At 37.0% G+C, this 21,663-nt stretch overlaps 1 protein-coding gene across 1 annotated transcript; it reads left to right on the forward strand.

Moving 5' to 3' along the window:
* Positions 1-526: 526 nt before the first annotated feature.
* Positions 527-21,346, forward strand: LOC126615396 (nuclear cap-binding protein subunit 1-like). Its single transcript, XM_050283214.1, has 19 exons — positions 527-803; positions 930-989; positions 1,531-1,587; positions 2,489-2,560; positions 3,423-3,485; positions 4,325-4,501; positions 5,111-5,242; positions 6,223-6,289; positions 6,419-6,618; positions 13,354-13,424; positions 14,321-14,405; positions 15,522-15,590; positions 15,695-15,813; positions 16,681-16,819; positions 16,959-17,456; positions 19,674-19,973; positions 20,171-20,349; positions 20,628-20,739; positions 20,928-21,346. Exons 1-19 carry the CDS (start codon positions 720-722, stop codon positions 21,036-21,038), a joined length of 2,595 nt encoding a protein of 864 aa, XP_050139171.1. The 5' UTR covers positions 527-719; the 3' UTR covers positions 21,039-21,346.
* Positions 21,347-21,663: the final 317 nt, after the last annotated feature.

Here is a 21,663-nt window from a genome sequence, read left to right on the forward strand (position 1 = left end):
ATGGATGGTGGCGATTTGAGATAGATGAGCGGTGAAGATGAGAGAGAGGGCAACAAGGAGGGATAGATGAGCGGGGGACGGGGCTTTTGAGACTCTGAGTTTGACGGAGAGATTGAAAATTTAAGGTTTTTTTTTAATTTTTTTAATTTTACATATATTAAATTAAATGAGTAAATGGATACCCGTTATAACTGCGGGTAATACCCATAATCGATGGATACTCGTTATAACAGCGGGTAATACCCATAACTGCCTATTTAAATTTCATAGATAAATGGTTATACCCATAACCATTTGTTCGTCTAAACGGTTACTCATAACCGTAATCGTGAACTTTGAATGAGTGGTAACAACAGTTACCCAAACTATGATTATTTTGCCCAGAGCGACTAGGGGTGGGCGCGGTGCGGTTTGGTGCAGTTTTGAGTGAAACCGCAAAATCAAACCGTTCGATTCGGTTCGATTTGATTTGTGTTTCGGTTTCGGTTTTTAGTTATAAGTGCCCACCCTAAGAGTGACCTGACCTGTTCGGTTGAGATAGTAGGGGTACAAGCCCCAAATAAACACCTTTCCCCACTTCACCCCTTCTCCCTCTCGGTGAAGCTCCAGTTCGCTTCGCTTGTTCAGTTGGTAGCTAAGCAGTCTCTCTGTCTGTATTCAATTTTGTTCTGTCTTTCTCTCAAGTAAGAGAAGAAGGGAGAGGGAGAGAGAGAGGGAGAATGAGCAGTTGGAAGAGTCTTCTTCTTCGAATTGGCGAGAAATCTCCCGACTATGGCACCTCCTCCGACGTCAAAGAACACATTGTTCGTACCTCCCTCTCTCTCTGTTGTGATTTTCAAAACCCTAATTTGCTTCGTCTTCTCATCCTTTCCTTTTTTTGTATCTAGTCTGGTTTATTGATTGATTGATTGATTCTCTTGGATTTGCAGGAAACTTGCTATGGCGTGCTTCGCCGAGAATTGGAGCACTCTCCTGACGACGTTTCGCAAGTAAAGCCAATTTTTTTTTTCCTTCTTTCAGTGCCCACTTACAATTCGTTTACTCAGCGGAAGACTGTTGATGAAAAGGCAAAGAAATAAAAAGGTCTTAAAATTTTTTGGATAAAATTGGAATTATAAGCTAGGATATGTTTCGGGTAGAGATTTTAGATGTTGCTGGATATCTTTTGTATACGATATCTAAGCATCTCGTACCAAAAACTAAAATTCTAAAGCACCCGATAATTTATGACCTTTTTGTTTCTCCAGCCAAATGGGTCAGTGATAATATGTTCAGTTTACGACCAGGGAAGATAAAATAAGGGCAAATTTTTACATTGTCTTGTTTTTCACCATTTTCACTTACGATTATGGAATGGAAAGGACAAGGAGAGTGGAGAGGACATGGGGACGATTACTTTAGATTTTCCTTTCAAACACACCAAAACTCTCTCTTTAATATAGAAATTTGGGAAGGAAAAGAATTCCATACTCGTAGATACTTGTTGTTCTGCTGTTATACACATTAACTTTGTTCTTTTTCTTCTGACAGTACCTTATCCAGTGTGCTGAACAGTTGCCTCACAAGAGTCCTCTATACGGGACAGTGGTAGGGTGTATAAATACATTGCTGACTTTATTTATGTAGTTTTTCCAGTGTTTCTACTTTCATCCCTATATATGGTATGCATAAAATCTTTGCTGAAGTTGGAAGTGTATAACTATAAACCTTCAAACTGACCATAACTAAGCTAATAGGTTCCATTTTCTTCAAACTGACTGAGTTTGACCTAAACTAAAATGTTCTCTTCTGTTTAAGCGAGGATCACATGTTATAGTCATTGGAAATGCTCATCTAGGGCACCATTAGGGTTCTACACAGTTTTCAGACCATAAATTATATTAGCACAATCACATTGTTAGTATAAAGTGAAACAAACCAAGCATTTAGAAAAATGCTTTGGAATTTGGTGATGAAGTATTTGAAATTACTGCCTGTTGAATAGTTGACTTTAAAGTTCTTTAGTGCTTCATAATTAATTTATTTTATGAGGTGCATTTTGAAGGTTTTTATTTTTTATTTTTATTAATTGAACTGTATTTAGTTATGATTGTGAGAAAAAAAAAAGGGGGAAAGCATGACCATTACATGTGGCTGCACAAGTCTAAATGAACGGTTTTAGCTCCATCAGATGTATGTTTGTTGGATGGTGAAATGTACCATACATGGTGGTTTCATATATGTTTAAAAAACAATTGAAGAGTTTGTTAAAAAAAAAAAAAAAAAAAAACTGGATATGTTTATGTAATGCATATTATGAATATCATATTACACACCACATGTGCTATAAGTTGTAATTTCTATTAAAAATAATCCTATAGTCTACTGTATGCATATTTTCTTACTTCTTGAGCTGTAATTTCTTCAATAACCATATTTCTTGTGTACTGCTTCAGGCTCTTTGGGATTCCTTTACTCACACCCTCTCTCTCTCTCTCTCTCTTCCCAGATTGGCTTGTTAAATTTGGAGAACGAGGAATTTATTAGGAAAGTAGTTAAGAACACTCAAACTAATTTCCAGGTGATTCTATGGTTGAAATGAGCTTCATATATGTTTGCCTATCATAATTTTGTCTCCGATGAGTAAAAAATTTACCAAATATGGACTGCTGCATTGTAATTTGTAATAAACAAAAAACCAAAGTAAAAAAAAATTAGCAAATTGGAGCATTTGCCAAGAGTAGTATTTTTTAGTTGATGCTCTGCAACCTGGAATGCCATACACCTTGCATATTTTTCATGTGCTGTTGTATATTTCAATTTTGCTGCCGTCATGGCTGATGATTTCGGAAGACTTGATTCTTTTGTCTCTCAACAGATTGCCAAAAGGGTTAATTACTTTGAATTTGGTTTTGTGTTTGACTCTGATAAAAACAGGTCTGGGATGCCAATGTTGGATTAAATGGTAGTGTGAATGAAATGACATTCTTAGTTCATGGTCTGCTCTTGAATAATAATATAAGAGATGTGAAAAGTGAATTGGAATAGTGGGATAAGAACAAGTGAACATATTGTGGACATCTTGTTCTTGTAAGTTGTACTTTTGGTTCTTATTAATAAAAAGAGATCTCATAAATAAAAACAGAAAGAGAGATGAATGAGTGAACAGGAATTGTGGAATTTGAGCTGCCCGTTTACTTTTTAGGTTAATTGTGGGATGTCCGACAGTCTGAGTATTTGATGTTTAAGTATCCTGTGCATGCAAGTTACGTGGTTGAAGTTGGTTCTGTTGTTAGTTTTTTCATTAACTCTTTTATAAGACTATGTTTGAAAGATTAAGACTATTGGATGATTATTCTCTATTTTGATGTATCCATCATTCTTTTTACTGAGGATTTTAGAATTGACCTTCTTCTTTTTTTTTGTTTGTGTGTGATTTTCAGGATGCTTTAGATTCCGGAAATTGTAACAAGATTCGTATTTTGATGAGGTTCCTGACTGTTATGGTATGTAAGATGTTCCTATTGGTGACAGATGAAATTCAGGAACAGATTGAGAACACAAGAATACAATCACATTTATGTTATTTGTTATACGCCTTAGTTCGCTCAAATTTACCAATGAAATTTTTTAGTTAATGGGTTCTGGGAATGTGATGTTGTCATCCATATGCTATCAACTTAAACTTTAGGCCATATCTTACCACATTTGGCTGCTCATATGAATACATTTTGTATCTAGGCTGCAATTTCTAGAAGCTTTTTATTTAGACCATGTACAATCTACAAAGTTTTTTAAGTTTCATCTCCTACTCGCCAAAGTACAATTTAAAGGAAATGCATGTCATTAATATAATGAACATTAACTTCTATATTTACCTGTGTAATATTGGACTGCTACCCAGGTATAATATACAATAAAAAGTACTAATACTACCCATATTCTGTTATCCAAAACACTGACATAACTTCCCCAGTTGTCCCTACCCATATTAACTTTTGGTTTTCCCCTTCCTCTTGGTACCATAGGCTAATATCGCGAAATAAACTTCAATATTCATGGAAACAACTTTTCTTATCCATATACATATGTATGTGTGTGTAATATGCATAGAGTAATGTTCTCTTGTCCCACTAATGTTGCCAGATGAATGCATCTGTTTCAAAACTGTGAATCTGGAGTACACATTCTGACAAAAACCAACTTGATCAGTGTTTCAGATTCCCAGTTTTGGCAAAAGAACATTACCCTATATTTATATACTATGTACATATCTTTCTGCATGAGTGCGTGCATTTTACTAAGATATAATTTTTTTCCCTTATGGTAACTTTTCATTCTATAGATGTGCAGTAAAGTTATCCATCCCAGTTCTCTTGTGGTTGTGTTTGAAACATTATTATCATCAGCTGCAACAACAGTTGATGAGGAGAAAGGCAATCCGTCCTGGCAATCGCGAGCTGACTTTTACATAACATGCATTTTATCTTGTCTCCCCTGGGGAGGAGCGGAACTCATTGAGGTACTGTCATTAATGGTGCTTGATAGAAAGAAAAAATTTCTCTTTTATGGTAACAATATTTAATTCGTTTCAGTATTCTTTTTCAAAATATTCCTATATTCTATGTCTGCTTATGGACCTCATAAAACTTTTAGTCTTTGGTCTGTTTATAAACTAAAAGTATGATACTGAACGGTTCCCGTGGATTCTATGTTTTTTGTTTAGAACTTGTTACATAAAAGGCATAATTTGTTGCATTCTTGCTTTAAGCAATTTAGGCCTTCAAAATTTGTGTCTCACTTTTGTTCCAGCCACTAACTGTTTAAAAATAAAAACTTACTGCCCGGCTTTAAGTGGTGTCTCCCAGATGTTTCTGTTCCATGTCTGGGTCTGAGAAGTTGAATGCATGCACGCTATCACATGTTGTAGCTATGTCAGAGGGCTTTCTGTGTCTGACACAGATGTAGTGGCCCTTTTGGTTGTGGTGAAGCTTCATGGGAGTATGGTTGGAGGCACGAGTCATTGTATTTTTCCCTTACTGTTTACTGTTTGATTCAACCATGGCTTATGTTTCCAGTTTTCTGTTTCATTATGAGTTTAAATGCTTCAATCATGATTGTCTCACTGCAGCAAGTTCCTGAGGAAATTGAGAGAGTTATGGTCGGAGTTGAAGCTTATTTGAGCATAAGAAAACGTGCTTCTGACACTGGGTTGTCCTTTTTTGAGGATGATGATGAGAATGCGAGAGAACCTAGCGATAAGGTATAACTTATTTGAACATCATACTCTCTCATCCCTTTAGATTAAAATATCATTAGGTGATTCGCGGATGTTGTAGTCTACCAGAAATATTGGTCTTTTAATTTCATAGATTCCAGTGATTGTTTGAGGTGGTAGCTGGTTTAGTCATTGTTGCTTTTCTGTGTTTCTCCCTGTTTCCAGTTTTTTGTGCTAGTGACATTTTAGTAGTGTCCGACAAAACTATGTCATCCAGAAATAGCATTCACCATGAATTTCTTCTTTAATATCCACGATGTTTCATCTTACAACATTACTTTACTCATAACAGATTAGGACTTAGTATTGATGCTTGGAATAATCCTTTTTAAAGTCTCTGGTTTCTCCACATGTGTTGAACTCTAGTGTTATTATATATCTCAGTTCAATTTGTTATAATGAATTGGAAACATTTTCTTCGTAGGCCCCCTTAAGTATATCCCTTGATCCATTATCATAGGCCTTTTCTAAGTTATTGAATATCATGTTCGTCTTGAATTATCTTAGTGAGTTGATTGTCTACATAGGATTTACCTCGCAAAATTTGGAATGGAAATTTGACACTTTCTTTTCTTACTATTAATTCTATGACCTAATCCCATACTTCTATAATGTGAATCATCAATTTAATTCTCTTTGTAATTTCCTCAGCTGGTCTCATTTACCATTATACCTGGAATTAAAGTTTTGTTAAATAATTTTGTTAGTCACTCAATTCTTGAGTTTTTAAACTTCTACAGCTATTTTATGCGGCCCTAGAACTTTATATATTCCATCTTTTAAGTAACTTCCTTACCTCTGTAGATTGAGCGTATCATCCATATATTAAGTTCTTCCCCTATACATTTAACTTGTTTCATGTCTGTTATCTAGTCAAACTATTATCCTGTTCATTGTTTTACACTGCCTTGTAATATTATCCTAACCACTATTTTTTTATTTTATTTTTTTAAACTTTCTGGTAGGATTTCTTGGAAGATTTGTGGGGCCGAATACAAGTTTTATCTAGCAATGGATGGAAACTTGATAGTGGTAATGATCAAGTTTCCCAGAGTTCGTTTAAACTTAAACATTATATTTAGATTGGCAGTTTTTTTATTCTATTTTTTCTCATGACTTTTATTTCACTGTTTGATCAAATTATATGGAATCACTTGGTAGTTCCGAGACCTCACCTATCATTTGAAGCACAGCTAGTTGCTGGAAAGTCTCATGAGTTTGGACCCATCAGCTGTCCTGACCAACCTGCTATGCCTTCAACAATGTCTAATATAACTTATGGTAAACAAAAGCATGATGCAGAGTTTATCTATCCGCAAAGGATACGAAGGCTGAATATATTTCCTGAAAGTAAAACTGAGGTAGTTTGCTATCTAAGAACTAAATTCATATGTCCAAACCAACTTTCTCATTCTTAAGTTTGTTAATTTTAAGCTCACTAGTGATTTCTTATTACGTTGTTTTCTCTTTTTTTTCTTTCTTTCTTTCTTTCAATATTTTCTCTACAACTTCAGTGCCACATTACTGTGACCAGCTTAAAATATCCAAAATCCTCCAAAGTTTAAAGTTTTTGTAGTTTGTAACTCTCTATTGGGCACAAAAACGATAAAAGATGTTCCCTCCTCAATTGTGATGGCTTGCAAACACTTTCTCTTTTATGCTCTCTTGATGCAATGATAAGACTTCACCATGTAGTGTTGAAGACCATCTGCTGCAGCAGTGTTACTAGGTCAAGGCTTGTGTATATCATATGGTTAAGTGTATCTTTGCAATGGGTTATATTGTTGTAGTGAAACAAGCTGTAGTGTTTTCTTGACAACTCATATGAAGATGAGTTCTTTTATCATCAAAAGGATATTCAGCATTGTTGAAAAACCGCACACTAGACCTTGTTCTTTAATGTAACCAACGGCAATAGACTATACTAGCAAATATAAGAAAACTTAAGAAACACACAAGAATTATAATGGTTCGGCAGAACTTTTGCCTACGTCCAGTTGTGATTTCTCTAGGTAGAGAAATCACCGCTCCTTTGATTAATAATAGAGATTACAGAACTTTTGCAAACCCTAGAACTAATCTCAAAACTCTTGGCTGTCTAGCTGTTTTCATTCTCTCTTGAAAAATCAGCCTTGCCGCACCCTATTTATAGACATAGGGTTGGCTTACATGTCCCAAAGCTGATTGAATTCCTATTTCTATGTGGATTAGGAAATTACACTTATCCAAATCCAAATAGACTTGTAGAAATCCAAACCTAAATTGAATAAGGAAACTGAAATTCTTTCCTAATCCCTCTAGGACAAGAATCGGTATACCTCTAGGTTTCCTAAAACAATCCTAAACTAACTAGGACATATTTGACGAGCCAAAATCCTAACAATCTCCACCTTGGTGAGTCAAACCAAGTCTTGATCGTTGCACCCCAGAGTATCTTTGAACCTTCTTGAAGCAACTTTGGAAATCTTCAAGAGTCTTCACCTTGGCAATCTTCTTCTTGCCTCATTGCACCTCAAGTGAGAAGGTGCTCCACTTTAATCAATCAACGAGATTGATCAAGTTCAAGCAATGCTTGAACTTCTTGGCCGGCACTATCTTTGTAAGGAAATCTGCGGCATTGTCATCCGTATGAACCTTTTCAATCCAAATTTCCTTAGACTCCACCCAATCTCTGATTCTGTGATACCTTGCTTCAATGTGCTTTGATCTTCCAGAAAAAACCTGATTCTTTGCCAAGTGAATGGCACTTTGACTATCACACTTCAGCTTCACACAATCTTGAGTGATTCCCATTTGACTTACCAAGCCACTAAACCAAATCACTTCCTTTCCAGCTTCGGCCAATGCAATATACTCTGCCTCTGTGGTCGACAAAGCTTTAATTGGTTGCAGTAGTGCCCTCCAACTGATTGGTCCTCCTGCACATGTAAACACATAACCAGAAGTTGACCTTCTCTTGTCCAAGTCCCCTGCATAATCTCGGCATCCACATATCCTAACACCCTTGCACTTTCCTTTTGCCTCTCAAACATAATCCTTTGTCGCCAAGAACCCTTCAAATAACGCAAAATCCATTTTACTGCATCCCAATGTTGCTTTCCTGGATTTGCCATGTATCTGGAAACGACACTGATTGCTTGAGCTATGTCGGACCTGTGCATACCATTGCATACATGAGGCAGCCCACTGCATTAGCATAAGGCACATTCTTCATTACTTGTTGCTCCTCTTCGGACGTAGAACACTGTTGCCCACTTAACCTGAAGTGAGCCACCAAAGGAGTCGAAACTACCTTTGCTTCTTGCATGTTGAACTTCTCAAGAACCTTCTGAATATACTTGGCTTGTGATATCCAGATCCTTCCAGCGGTCCTATCTCTCTGAATTTCCATGCCAAGAATCTTTTGTGCAGCACCTAGATCCTTCATGTCAAACTCCTCGCTCAACATCTTCTTCAAGTCTTGAATTCTAGACTTGTCTTGACAAGCAATTAGCATGTCATCCACATAGAGCAATAGCAATATGATCATCCCATCTTGGAACACATGATAGTACACACAACAGTTATATAAACATCTTCTAAAATTGATTTTCAGCATGAATGAATCAAATCTCTTGTACCACTGTCTTGGAGACTGTTTCAGGCCATACAGGGACTTCCTTAGCTGACATACTAGGTTCTCTTGCCCATATTCAACAAACTCTTCTGGTTGAGCCATGAAAATCGTCTCCTCTAGATCTCCATGAAGAAATGCTATCTTCACATCCATCTGCTGAATCTCCATGTCATGTTGAGCTGCCATAGCTAAAAGCAATCTGATAGAAGTATGCTTGACTACAGGTGAAAAGATCTCATCATAATCCACCCCTTCTTTCTGTGAGTACCCCTTAGCCACGAGCTTTGCTTTGAATCTCACGGCATCTTGTTCATGTAGTCCTTCCTTTTTCCTAAATACCCACTTGCATCCAACTAGCTTTCTGTCTTTGGGCTTAGGAACCAACTCCCAAACAGAGTTCTTGTAAAGAGACTCCATTTCTTCTGTCATAGCACTTATCCAACTATTTCGCTCATAACTAGCTATAGCTTCTCGATAAGTAGTCGGATCTCCTAGACTAATGTTAAGAGCATAATTAACTTTGTCTTGGTCAAACCCAAATCTATCAGGCTTCTTCTCGTTCCAATTAGGTTTGTCTAGTGCTACGCATCTCTAGAATGCAGGTGGATTGTTGGTTGGAGTTCGAACCCTTTGAGATGTCTGGCGGATTGGAGTGCCTTCAATCTACCTTGTTTCTTGCTCCACCTGATTCCTAACTAGTGAACAATGCTGATGCTCTTCTTTTTCCTCAAAACCATCAGATTCGGCCTCTTGCTCGATTTGCTCCACCTGAGCTTCTTCTTCATCTGATCTGATTAATGGAATTTTTGTTGCTTCAATTTCAGCATCGTCCGTCTTCTCCCTACTGCTCTCGACTTTATTAAGAGGCATGGTTGTCTCATCAAAGACAACATCTCGACTGACAACCTTTTTCCTGTTGTTGAAATCCCAAAGCTTGAAACTCTTAACTCCTTTTTCAAAACCTAAGAATATGCAATGTGTAGACGTCGGTTTGAACTTGGACCTTTCATCACCTGGAATATGTGCATATGCACTACAACCGAATACCCTGAGCTTGGAATAGTCCACCGGCTTCTCAGACCATACCTCTTCTGCACTCTTAAAACCGAGAACTGTAGATGGTGACCTGTTAATCAAATAACTTGCATGATTAACAGCTTCTGCCCAAAAACTATCAGGCAATCCTGCATGAAATCGCATGCTCCTCTCTCTCTCCATGAGAGTTCGGTTCATCCTCTCAGCAGCTCCATTTTGTTGGGGATTCTTCTTTACTGTGAAGTGCCTTATGATGCCTTCTTGCTTGCAGTAATCGGTGAACTCATTACTTGTGTATTCACCTCCATTGTCACTTCTTAGGTACTTGATCTTTCTTCCAATTTGATTCTCAGTTTTTGTTTTCCATTCCTTGAACTTTGCAAAAACCTCGGATTTCTGCTTCATGAAATAAACCCAAACCTTCCTAGAAAAATCATCCATGAAAGTAACAAAATACCTAGCTCCACCATTTGATTTAGTTGGTGTAGGGCCCCAAACATCTGAGTGAATATAGCTGGGTTGCTCCTTGCTTCGGTTATCTACATTGCTACTTGCAAATGATACCTTTTTTTGCTTTCCGAGAACACAGTATTCACAAAAGTCCAGTTTGCAAGATGACACGCCTTCCAAAAGGCCTTGCTTGTGTAATTCTTGCAACCCTTTCTGGCTTATGTGCCCGAGCCTATGATGCCAGAGTTCAGTCTTGTCTTCTACACTCTAATTTATAGAAACAGCTGCTCCCCCGACTATAGTGGTCCCAATTAACTTATACAACTTATTGGGTTGTAGGTCACCCCGCATTACCACTAGCGATCCTTTGGTTACTCTGAGTCTTCCTTTTTTAGACTTGTACTCATAACCGGCCTCATCTAAAGTACCCAAGGAAATCAAATTCTTTCTTAGTCTAGGGACATACTTGACGTTCCCCAAAGCTCGTATCATCCCATCGAACATTCTGATTCGAACAGTGCCGATTCCTCTTACAGGACATGAAGAATCGTCCCCCATTAAGACTTCCCCGCTGCTGACTTCTTTGTAAGTATCGAACCATTCCCTTACTGCACACATATGAAAAGTGCATCCGGTATCCAAAATCCAATTGGTGAAAGCCTTGGAGCCTGATGTTACTGAAAGAAGCTCCCCGTCACTCTCATGCTCGGTGACTGCACTAGCTGAACCTGAGCTTCCTTCCATCTTGGCTTTCTTTTCTTTCCAAATCTTGCAGTTCCTCTTCCAATGATCGGCTGAACCACATTCGAAGCAACCTTCCTTATTTTCCTTTTTCTTCTTGGATTTTGACCTACCTCTATTGCCGATTTTCTCTTCCTTTGTCTTTTCCCGCCCCCTCTCCTTGCCTTTGGCATAAAGGCCTTGAGAGCTTTCAGTTATATCATCCAGTTTAGCATATGACTGAAGAGCTTGAATTACGTCTTCAAGCTTTAGGGACTCTTTTCCAAACATTAGAGTTGTTCGAAAGTGCTTGAAAGACGAAGGTAGAGACCTCAGCAAGATGATAGCCATATCATCATCTTTGTAAGTTTCTTCGACCTTCTGAAGATTAGCTATGCAATTCTAGAACCTGCATACATGATCTTCAATATCACCTCCTTCTTCTAGTCGAAGCCCGAATAGTTCATCCTTTAGAAAAAGTTTATTGGACACGGTTTTGCCCGTATAAACATTCTCCAACTTTTCCCATGCTTCCTGGGCAGTCATCTTTTCGGTGATGTGTGACCGAACTGATCTTGTGAGATGGATCTCGATGGAACTCTTAGCCTTCTTGAGAACCTTAGTCCATGCTGCCTCTGTCATGTTTTCTGGCTTCTTACCATCGAGTGCATCATCCAAATCCTGTTGTATCAGTACGTTCTTCATCATCCTTTGCCAGTCCGTGAAGTCATCCTTGCCGTTAAAGGGCTTTAATGCTGGTCCTTGATCCGCATTCATCTTCTCTTTTGACATCGTAGAACACCTTGATCCTAGCTCTTGATACCAATTGTTGAAAAACCGCACACTAGACCTTGTTATTTAATGTAACCAACGGCAATAGACTATACTAGCAAATATTAGAAAACTTAGAAACACACAAGAATTATACTGGTTCGGCAGAACTTTTGCCTACGTCCAGTTGTGATTTCTCTAGGTAGAGAAATCACCGCTCCTTTGATTAATAATAGAGATTACAGAACTTTTGCAAACCCTAGAACTAATCTCAAAACTCTTGGCTGTCTAGCTGTTTTCATTCTCTCTTGAAAAATCAGCCTTGCCGCACCCTATTTATAGACATAAGGTTGGCTTACATGTCCCAAAGCTGATTGAATTCCTATTTCTATGTGGATTAGGAAATTACACTTATCCAAATCCAAATAGACTTGCAGAAATCCAAACCTAAATTGAATAAGGAAACTGAAATTCTTTCCTAATCCCTCTAGGACAAGAATCGGTATACCTCTAGGTTTCCTAAAACAATCCTAAACTAACTAGGACATATTTGACTAGCTAGAATCCTAACAAGCATTGGGTGAACAAGAGTGTCCTGTCCCTAGGTGTCCAACCAGGGAATTTTGTTAACATTTTTATTAAGAAGCATCCAGAAAATCACAACTCTCAAAGTTTGTTAGATCAAACATTTGCCGGTTTTCAAATATTTGCTGATTTTTAAGCTGTTTTTCTCTCCTAAGCATAAATAGAACGCACATATGTTGTGCATGTCGTTTATGGCCATTAGATTAAACCAATGGCCCAGATTTAAAAGCTTCTCTTTTTTCAGGTATCTGCTTCTAGATATGATTTTCAATCCAAAGCAGTATTTTCTAGGATTTTAATCCTCCTGGGATTATTTATGGAATTGTATTGATAAAGAGTGAAAAGAAATTTCTTCGTGCATTCACTCTCGACTCTTTTATGGAATGAAGCTCCAGTTCAAGTCAGTTGTGTTTGTAAAACTAGTTTGTAACCCATTTGCATGATGTATGCTTTATATCAAATTATACAAACTACAAGGGCAAAAAGTAAATTTTATTCTTAAGAGTTTTTACTGTAGTTTGTCTGCTCAGTATGTAGTCCAATTATGTCAAGCATTTTTGAAATACTGCACGGTTAAGAAGAGAAAAATAATATGGGATAAATTAATGAATATGCATCCTCTAGAGGCAACAGAAGTAAGAATTTGGTTGCATCTGGTACTGGTACCGTTTTCCACAGTTCTGATTTCAATATAAACTTAATGGAATTACTTTCCGACACATGTTGTCCTTTTTACTTTATTATTTATTTGACCTGTTTTGAGTTACTAACTTATATCATGTTCATTACATACTTGTGTTTCTGCTTGTTTGAGTGCATTTCTGCAATAAATTCTACGCATCGATTTTATTGGTGATTGGTTGTAAAATCTGTTCTTTTAGTTATTGATGACATGAAATCTTGTTTTTGTTGATGACAGGATGTGCAACCCATGGATCGCTTCATCGTGGAAGAGTATCTACTAGATGTGCTATTTTACTTAAATGGCTGGTTTGTGCCTCTCAATGACCTCCTATAGAAAACATAACTAAATTTCTTATAGCTTCTCACTTTAATTAGTTTGTTGACTTTCTGATGCGTGGTATCACTTTGTTTTATGCTTTTTACTTTTTCTTTTTGGAATTGAGAATATGCTACCTGTTCAAACCAATCAGACCAACTCCTTTTTCTCTTGAAGAGATTCTGTTAGGTGTCTTGTGTTTTTGTAGTTTCGAAAGGGTTTTATAATGTATAGTGATAGCAGAATTGTGTGATGGTTAACTGCTTAATTTATGCATTTCTTGGAAAGGATGAACTTCATTTTAAAATGTTAGATAGTTTAGTCAGATACTACATAAAGTCAAACTCTTTTGAGGCATTTCAAACATAAATGTCAAGTTTGCATGTCGTATTGCTTAATTTATATTCGTGTCTTTGCAACATAATCTATAACTGCGGGTTGAGCAGAGGTTGTGATTTTGGATATTCTGTTGGAGGCTTGCAGCAATATATTTGTTGTATTTGTTTGTTCAGGAGAACAAACTATTTTGTTGCTTTTTAAGTCATACCCTGCTAATGGTAACAAGGCATTGATTGGGGGCAGAAAAGCATAATTTGTGCGTTCCCTTTTAGTAGTTTTAGTTATAACATTTTTTATAGCTAGATGCGTTGAAGAGAAAAACAAGCAGATACCTAGTTGAAATTTTACTTGTGTTCTGAAATCTGGATTACTTGGTGTTATCTTACCGTCTTGCAGTCACTAATATGTGTGCAGGTGAATTGATATTGAACACTGCAGTTTTACTTTCTGATTCCTTGTACTTAAACTTCTTTCTTGTTTCTGTTTTTATTTGATTTTTGGCCTTAGTAATATTTATTCTGTTTGTTCTTCCTTCATGCAAAGCTAGTCGAAAGGAATGTGCTTCATATATGGCTGGCCTACCTGTGCCCTTTAGATATGAGTATCTTATGGCAGAGACAATTTTCTCCCAGGTAAGTTGTTAACCTTTGTATTTTTGCCGTCTTTATTTCCTATTTTAATGAGCTATTTTTATTCTCTTTCCAATCATTACTTTATCCAACTGTGAAAGATATATGATTTGTTAATCGTATGAGTTTAACACATTGTAGCAATATTTGGTGGGCTTAGTTATGAGCCAAGATAAATGGGCTGTAGCAGGAGTTGTTTCTTCAGTTTGGTTGCTATGGTTTTTCCAGTGTTATTTGCAAGTAATCCTTTTGTAGGATGATTCTCCAATGCTGCATATGGTTTGCCTAGGTTTTAGGTTTTGGAACAATCGGTTTATCTTTGTTTCAATGGAAATATTTGGAGAGTTTTTCCTTTTATTTGGAGAAATAATGGTAAAATAATTGCTTCATTCTAGTTTTTAGATTTTCCTTAACTATCTGTTTATGGAAATAAAACATTGGCAGTCTAAATTGAATTTTTGATCCCAATTTGCTTGTTCATTAATACTCTTGAAGATTTTTTTTTCATCCAAGGTTACGCAATTGTTTCCTAAATTAATATGGGTGCCTTTTGTTTAAATTTATCTTAATTTTTTGTTCAAATCTTTAAGAATGTTTTAGGGGGAGTACCATGTTATAGGCTCTTTTTTTTTGAGAAGACCATGTTATAGGCTTATAAAGATTGTATATGAATTTACTACTAATGAAATAGCTTAAAATGGATACTATTCTTTTAAAATGATATGTTAATTACGATTTTTTGTCACAAAGTATATAAGTCTAACATGGATCTAATTGGTTTTAACCTAATGGATTTGAGATGCTTGGAATTGGAGTTTGAGAACGAGATTCATATAGAATTCAATATATTTAATCGAGAAGAGTAACAATTTAACTTCTCAAAGTAGAAAAAGTTCATAAATTTTTCTTTTGACTACACAATTCAATTCATTAACTTTTAACTCCGCTGAACCAGCAGGCTTAACAGAATAAGATAGGATTAGGTCCATATTCTTCCCTGCTTATTCTTGGACATTATTCTTTTTATTAACACATTCATTCCTTGACTATGTCATTGTAAAATTGTATAGTTTAAACTTTCTCATGTAAAGCAAAATGATGTGTTTTATATTTGTGCAGTTGCTTATGCTACCACAACCCCCTTTCAGGACAATATATTACACGCTAGTTATTATTGACCTCTGTAAGGTAATATGAATACAATTATTTTGTTTATGTCTTGGTCTTTTTTCTGATTGAATTGAAGTAGACATCAATTTTAAAGCAATCTGACTATGAAGTTTAATTCTTAGGCACTTCCTGGAGCCTTTCCTGCAGTAGTTGCTGGTGCTGTACGAGCTCTTTTTGACAAAATGGCTGATTTAGATATGGAATGTCGAACACGACTCATCCTTTGGTTTTCACACCACTTGTAAGTTCCAGTATAAGCGGTACCACTAGATTTTCTATGTGATATACAAATCTCCCTTCTAACTTTCCATTTTGCGACCTTGCTACATTATCTTGTTAAGTATATTACTTTAATGGGAAAGACTGCTTGAAAAGTCAGTAGACTCATTGCTGTACGCATGTTTGGACCTTTTCGTAAACTCCTATCTCATGTGAAGGTGGGATTCTATCCTAGGTCCCATAACTGCCAAGGACCTTACTGACATTTTTGTAGGGAAATTACTACCAAGCTATGAAGCACGGATACTCCAAAAAAATAGATATTTTATTTCCCTGTTTTATATGATACTTGGTGGATAACTCTGAGATATTATACATAGTTGATACTTCAAGTCTGCATCCATCGACTTTTTGGCAACTTTAACTTTGGGATACCCGTATACACATGACGGACACATGCCAAATTCAACGTAATGATTATTTACAATTATTTTAAAAGAAGTTTGAGCTATTGTAATTTCTGGAAGTGAAAGTGATATATAACCGGAAATAAGAGGAGAAGATCTTTTTTACTCTGGTGTGACAGAACAAATTAAGGGGCTAGGACTTTATATTTTGCAACATAGAGGAAGAGAAGACGAGCTGAAGAAAGATAGGAATGCTCTAAGCTCGTTTTATTACTGTTGTATTGATGCTTTGCCCATATTCTTGCTTTGGACATTTTTGTTTCTCCGTATCCTGCTATATTGTGTCCCGCAACGGGTATCCGTATGCATGCAACATAGCTGCCGAGCTATGTAGACATGGATATAATGTGGATTTTTAGTTAATATACTGAATATGTTAACATGCATGATTCCTAATATACCATGCCTTCCTGACCATGCAGATCAAACTTTCAGTTCATCTGGCCATGGGAAGAGTGGGCTCATGTCTTAGACCTTCCAAAATGGGCCCCACAACGTGTTTTTGTTCAGGAGGTTCTGGAGAGAGAAGTCCGTTTATCTTACTGGGATAAAGTGAAGCAGGTAATCATTCAAAAGGATACTGGTAACTAGAATTGAGGTTTTTACAGCACAAGGCTTCACATCTTGAGGTTACACAACCACATATGTGCTCCATGGTTATACTTTTTCTAATATAGTTCTTTAATTATTTTCCCTTTAGAGTATTGAGCATGCCCCTGGTCTAGAAGAGTTGCTTCCTCCCAAGGGAGCACCAAATTTCAAATTTAGTGTTCAAGAAACCAGTGAAGATGGGCTACATGCACTTTCTTCTGACCTCAGAAACATGGTGAAAGCTAGGGCATCTGCCCGTGAAATGATAGTATGGATAGAGGAAAGTGTGTTTCCTGTTCATGGGATGGAAGTTACCCTCAATGTGGTTGTGCAAACTCTCCTCGATATTGGATCTAAAAGTTTCACTCATTTGATTACTGTATTGGAGAGATATGGCCAAGTCATTGCAAAACTATGTGCTGACCAGGATAAGCAGGTCATGCTGATAAATGAGATTGATTCTTACTGGAGGAATAATTCTCAAATGACTGCTATTGCAATAGATAGGATGATGGGCTACCGAATTTTGTCTAATCTGGCCATTGTCAGATGGGTCTTTTTACCAGCAAACATTGAGCAGTTTCACATATCAGATCGTCCATGGGAGGTATGCTTACAGCACTTTTATTGCATTAAAGTTAAACTTGTCTTTTCTGCTGTTATAACTATTTGCGTTACGAATGCTTGGTCGAGTTTTGGTGTTTTTCCTTGCTTGGCATCAACCTTGAAAACAACATGAACAGAACACTTCAAAGTGGTACAAATCTATACAACTGCTTCAAACGTGAGATAGTAAAATTAATTTGGCATCTACCTTGTTCACACAAATGGAAACTGAATTATTATAAGCTTTAAATTTGGTCTAATTCAAAATCATCATGCGAAGATAGGCAATTCAAGATAATGCCACTCTAGTGGAAAATATGGATGATTGTTAAAACAGGAGACTTATCAAAATGAAAAAAAGAAAGAAAAAGAAAATAGCGCCTTTGTTGGTTTTCTCTGGTTAGCCTGCATTGTTATATTCTTGATTGTTTTATGTTAATTTACTTTGTGTGAGATCTTCCAAATTTTAGAGCTTTCCAGATTCTTGCTTGCATGATGTTGGTATGGTTGTTATTACAACTAATACAATGCAATTGTTTTCTCTTAATGTGGCCTTCATGAATTGTGCAATGATTTGGTGTACCAGATTGAAATCATCTTTGATATACTTTCAAACTTCACCTTTATTACCATTTTTATTGTATACTTGGCCTTCGTTTCCATAACAGAAATTTACCCTGCTAAGGGTATGTTTAAACAATATTGAACAAAGTATACATTTACTAGTTGTGGCCATCTTGTCCAGTCCTTGTGTAAATTTTGTGTTTATTACAATTCAGTTTGTTTATTTTAAAACAAAATACCATCTATTTGTACTATCATTTGTACCATCTCTCTAATATAGGTAGGGGCAACCAACATATGTGGGTCCCATTTCTATTACAGAGATGGTACAGTTAGATGGTAAAAATAGCATTATATGTAGCATTCTTTTGCCCAATTTATGAAATGTTCTTTGCCACTTGATGCAACACAATTCCCCATGATCAATGGTTGACAGAGTGGCAACATGACATGCCAGATATTTGGTAAGAGAACATTTTGTCACATAGATTTTCGTCTAAGGTTTTCAAATGGGGTTTTGTTTCTCAGTTCGGTCAAGATGCAATGGTTGAGATACCAATTATTTCACTGAATCGTCTAAAAAAGGTCGTACCCAGTGCACAAGGCTCCCGCTTTACGCAGGGTCTGGGAGAGGTGAATGTCGGCTAGCCTTACCCCCATTTATGAGGAGGCTGCTCCCAAGTCTCGAACCCGAGACCTACCGCTCATGGGCGAAGGCACTTGCCATCGCACCAAGTGCGACCTCTTTATTTCACTTTATTTCACTGAATCGTCTACAGAATAAAATATAGACATTTCAGATCTTTGAAATACACACACACACACACACACACACACACATATATATATGTGTGTGTGTGTTCTGTATTGATCATTTGCTTCTTCTCTGCCCGGTAGCTTTTATTCTATGGTTGAAGTTGTTTAGGGAGTGTGGTATCAGCTGCTTTTTACCCAGGGATTGTTATTCTTTTATGGTAGAGAAGCTAAGTTACCAGGAAAGGGGAAGAAAGCCAAGGTCTTATGGGGTTGTATAGTTTCTGCTATCTTCTGGGCCATTTGGGTGGAAAGAAACAGGCTGATTTTTTAGGACTTCGCAGTCAGTAGAAGGGAGGATCTTGGGATAAAACTTGGTTATTGTCATCTCTATGGGCATCATTTACTTCAGAATTTAGTGATTTTTCTTTTTCAGAAGTCTGCGTAATTGGAATTCTGCTATTAGTTAGTTTTGTGGTATTGCCGTAGTTTGTAAGTGTCAGGGTGATGTTGCTATTTACCCTGTTTTTGTTTGTGCTTTTGCGGACTTCTTGTCCGCTCTTGTTTTTTTATTGTTTCTTTGCAATAGAAATTTGTTTTTCCTCAAGAAAAGTTTGTTGTGTATATTTTAACTGGGTATGTATACTATGTAATCACTTCAATGTTGTACTGATAACATGGCTTGTTGTCAGTTGAGCAATCTTCATATGCTCTGCTCCATTCCCATCTTCCCTTATCATAAGAATTTGAAATTAATTTTTATTTTATTTGTTTATTAATTAATTTATTCTTCTTGACCTGGAGCTGTTACCATATGGACTATCCTTTCTGTACTTAAATATAATCTGTAAATGTGTTTTTCTTGATTGCTTATACATTTTTGTCCATATCATCCAAACAGATACTAAGAAATGCAGTTAGCAAGACATATAACCGTGTATGTGATCTAAGGAAGGAGATTTCTTCTTTCAAAAAGAGTGTTGTATCAGCTGAAGAAGCTGCAGCAACGGTGAAAGCAGAGTTAGTAGCTTCTGAATCAAAGCTTTCACTCATGGATGGCGAACCTGTTACTGGGGAAAATCCTGTGTGGCTGAAGCGTTTGAAATCACGTGCTGAAAAGGCTAAGGAGGAGGTCGTGTCTGTACGTGAATCTTTAGAGGCTAAGGAGGCTCTTCTATCCCGATCCCTTGATGAATTTGAGGTACAGAATAGTGGGGGAAAAGAAGCACCAACATATTTCCCCCTTTACATCTGTTGAATCATTTTCCCACAATAGATGTAAAATTATGTATATATTTCCGTCTTGTAGGTGCATGTCATAATTACTGAACTTTTAATTAATCAGGCCGTTGGCACTCTTCATCTTTTCCTTGTATTAACCATGGCGTCCACATGCAGGCATTATTCTTCTCCATGTACAAAAGCTTCCTTAATGTGTTAACGGAACGGCTGCCAGAAGCATCCAAATGTGTCACATTGCAAGGATTAAAGGGGATTCATGCAGATTCTATGGCAATTGACCTTGAAGAATCATCCGCAATGGATGTAGACAATGAGAATGGAATACCTAAGAAAAGGTATTTCTTTCCCTCACTAAAATACAAAATCCTATATTCATGTAAATGAAAAACATGTTGACTACAAGGTTAGAGCAGATGAAGGATGTTTATGGAGGGGAGAGATTGGGATACGGATTACTTTATTGTTGTCCTTCGTAATTGACTAGCTTTATTTTTGTGTAGTCTCCTTTGTTTTCCTAAATATCTTGTTTTTGTTATCATAAATTAATAAATGGTTTCGACATTGTGTGACATGCTATTCAAGTGTATTTAACTTGTCTTCTTAACTTTTGCAGTGAACTGAGTGGTGGGAGGACAAGTAATGTTTATAATGTAGGTGAAAAAGAGCAATGGTGTCTTTCAACTTTAGGCTATCTCAAGGCGTTCTCGAGGCAATATGCTTCCGAGGTAAATACAGTGTCGCTTCTCTTGTTCTTTTTGCGACTTCCCTCTTTTGTTTGTTTTCCTTTTGACCCTCCCCCTCCCCGTTTCTGGTATGATTTTCGTTTTCTTTGGATTTTTGGGTGAAGTTTTACAGACATGCTTAATATTCTTTACTACTGAATCTCTGACCTTGTATATTATGTACCTGGCAGATTTGGCCTCACATGGAGAAGTTGGATGCTGAGGTTCTAACCGAAGATGTGCATCCTCTTATTCGGAAATCAGTTTATTGTGGTCTTCGTCGAGAAACTGATGGGTTGTGAAACTTCAAACTTATCACCCCCCGTTCCCCCTTTTCTTTTTTTCCAAGCAAACAGCAACACATGTACGGTGATGAGGTAACCTTATAAGATTTGAAGGAGATGAGGCTAGCTACGGCATGTATATTGAGCGTTAGGCGATTTGTATGTCTAGCTGCAGATGTGTACTAGGTGATATGTAACCAAAACAACTAATTAGAGGCTAGTATTGTGAAAATTCTTATGCATGGTGGCCCTTTGTTACAATTCTGCTGCGTCTCCCATTGTTTTGGGGTTTTGCATATAAGAAATGGACTCGTTGCCTCCTATAACTCGCGGCTAGGCATGTGGATGTGTTGGTGGTCTTCGTTGCCAACGAATCGGAACGGCACCATTTTATTGGACTTCTTGTACCACGTTCAAGTGTTGGTGCTTACAATCTTAGTGTTGTGTTGTAGTGTAATGTGCCATACCGACGATGTGAAAAGCGTCCGTATTGACGAAAATCATCTGACGCGACTCTTTATTCCTTTGTGAATATTAGTTGCTAGCCTACACCAAGGATTATGTAAAGGGTAATGTTAGGGAGGCTAAATTTGCAAACTAAATGATGTACCATCAATAAGAATCAAGCACTTTAAGTAATAAT

Source organism: Malus sylvestris, chromosome 3 (assembly GCF_916048215.2).
Source record: "Malus sylvestris chromosome 3, drMalSylv7.2, whole genome shotgun sequence".
Classification (NCBI taxonomy): domain Eukaryota; kingdom Viridiplantae; phylum Streptophyta; class Magnoliopsida; order Rosales; family Rosaceae; genus Malus; species Malus sylvestris.

Coding starts and splice junctions, on each gene's coding strand:
- LOC126615396 (XM_050283214.1), top strand. CDS start 720: ATGAGCAGTTGGAAGAGTCTTCTTCTTCGAATTGGCGAGAAATCTCCC. Junction 990..1,530: donor CTCCTGACGACGTTTCGCAA/GTAAAGCCAATT, acceptor TTCTTCTGACAG/TACCTTATCCAGTGTGCTGA. Junction 17,457..19,673: donor TATCAGATCGTCCATGGGAG/GTATGCTTACAG, acceptor TCATCCAAACAG/ATACTAAGAAATGCAGTTAG.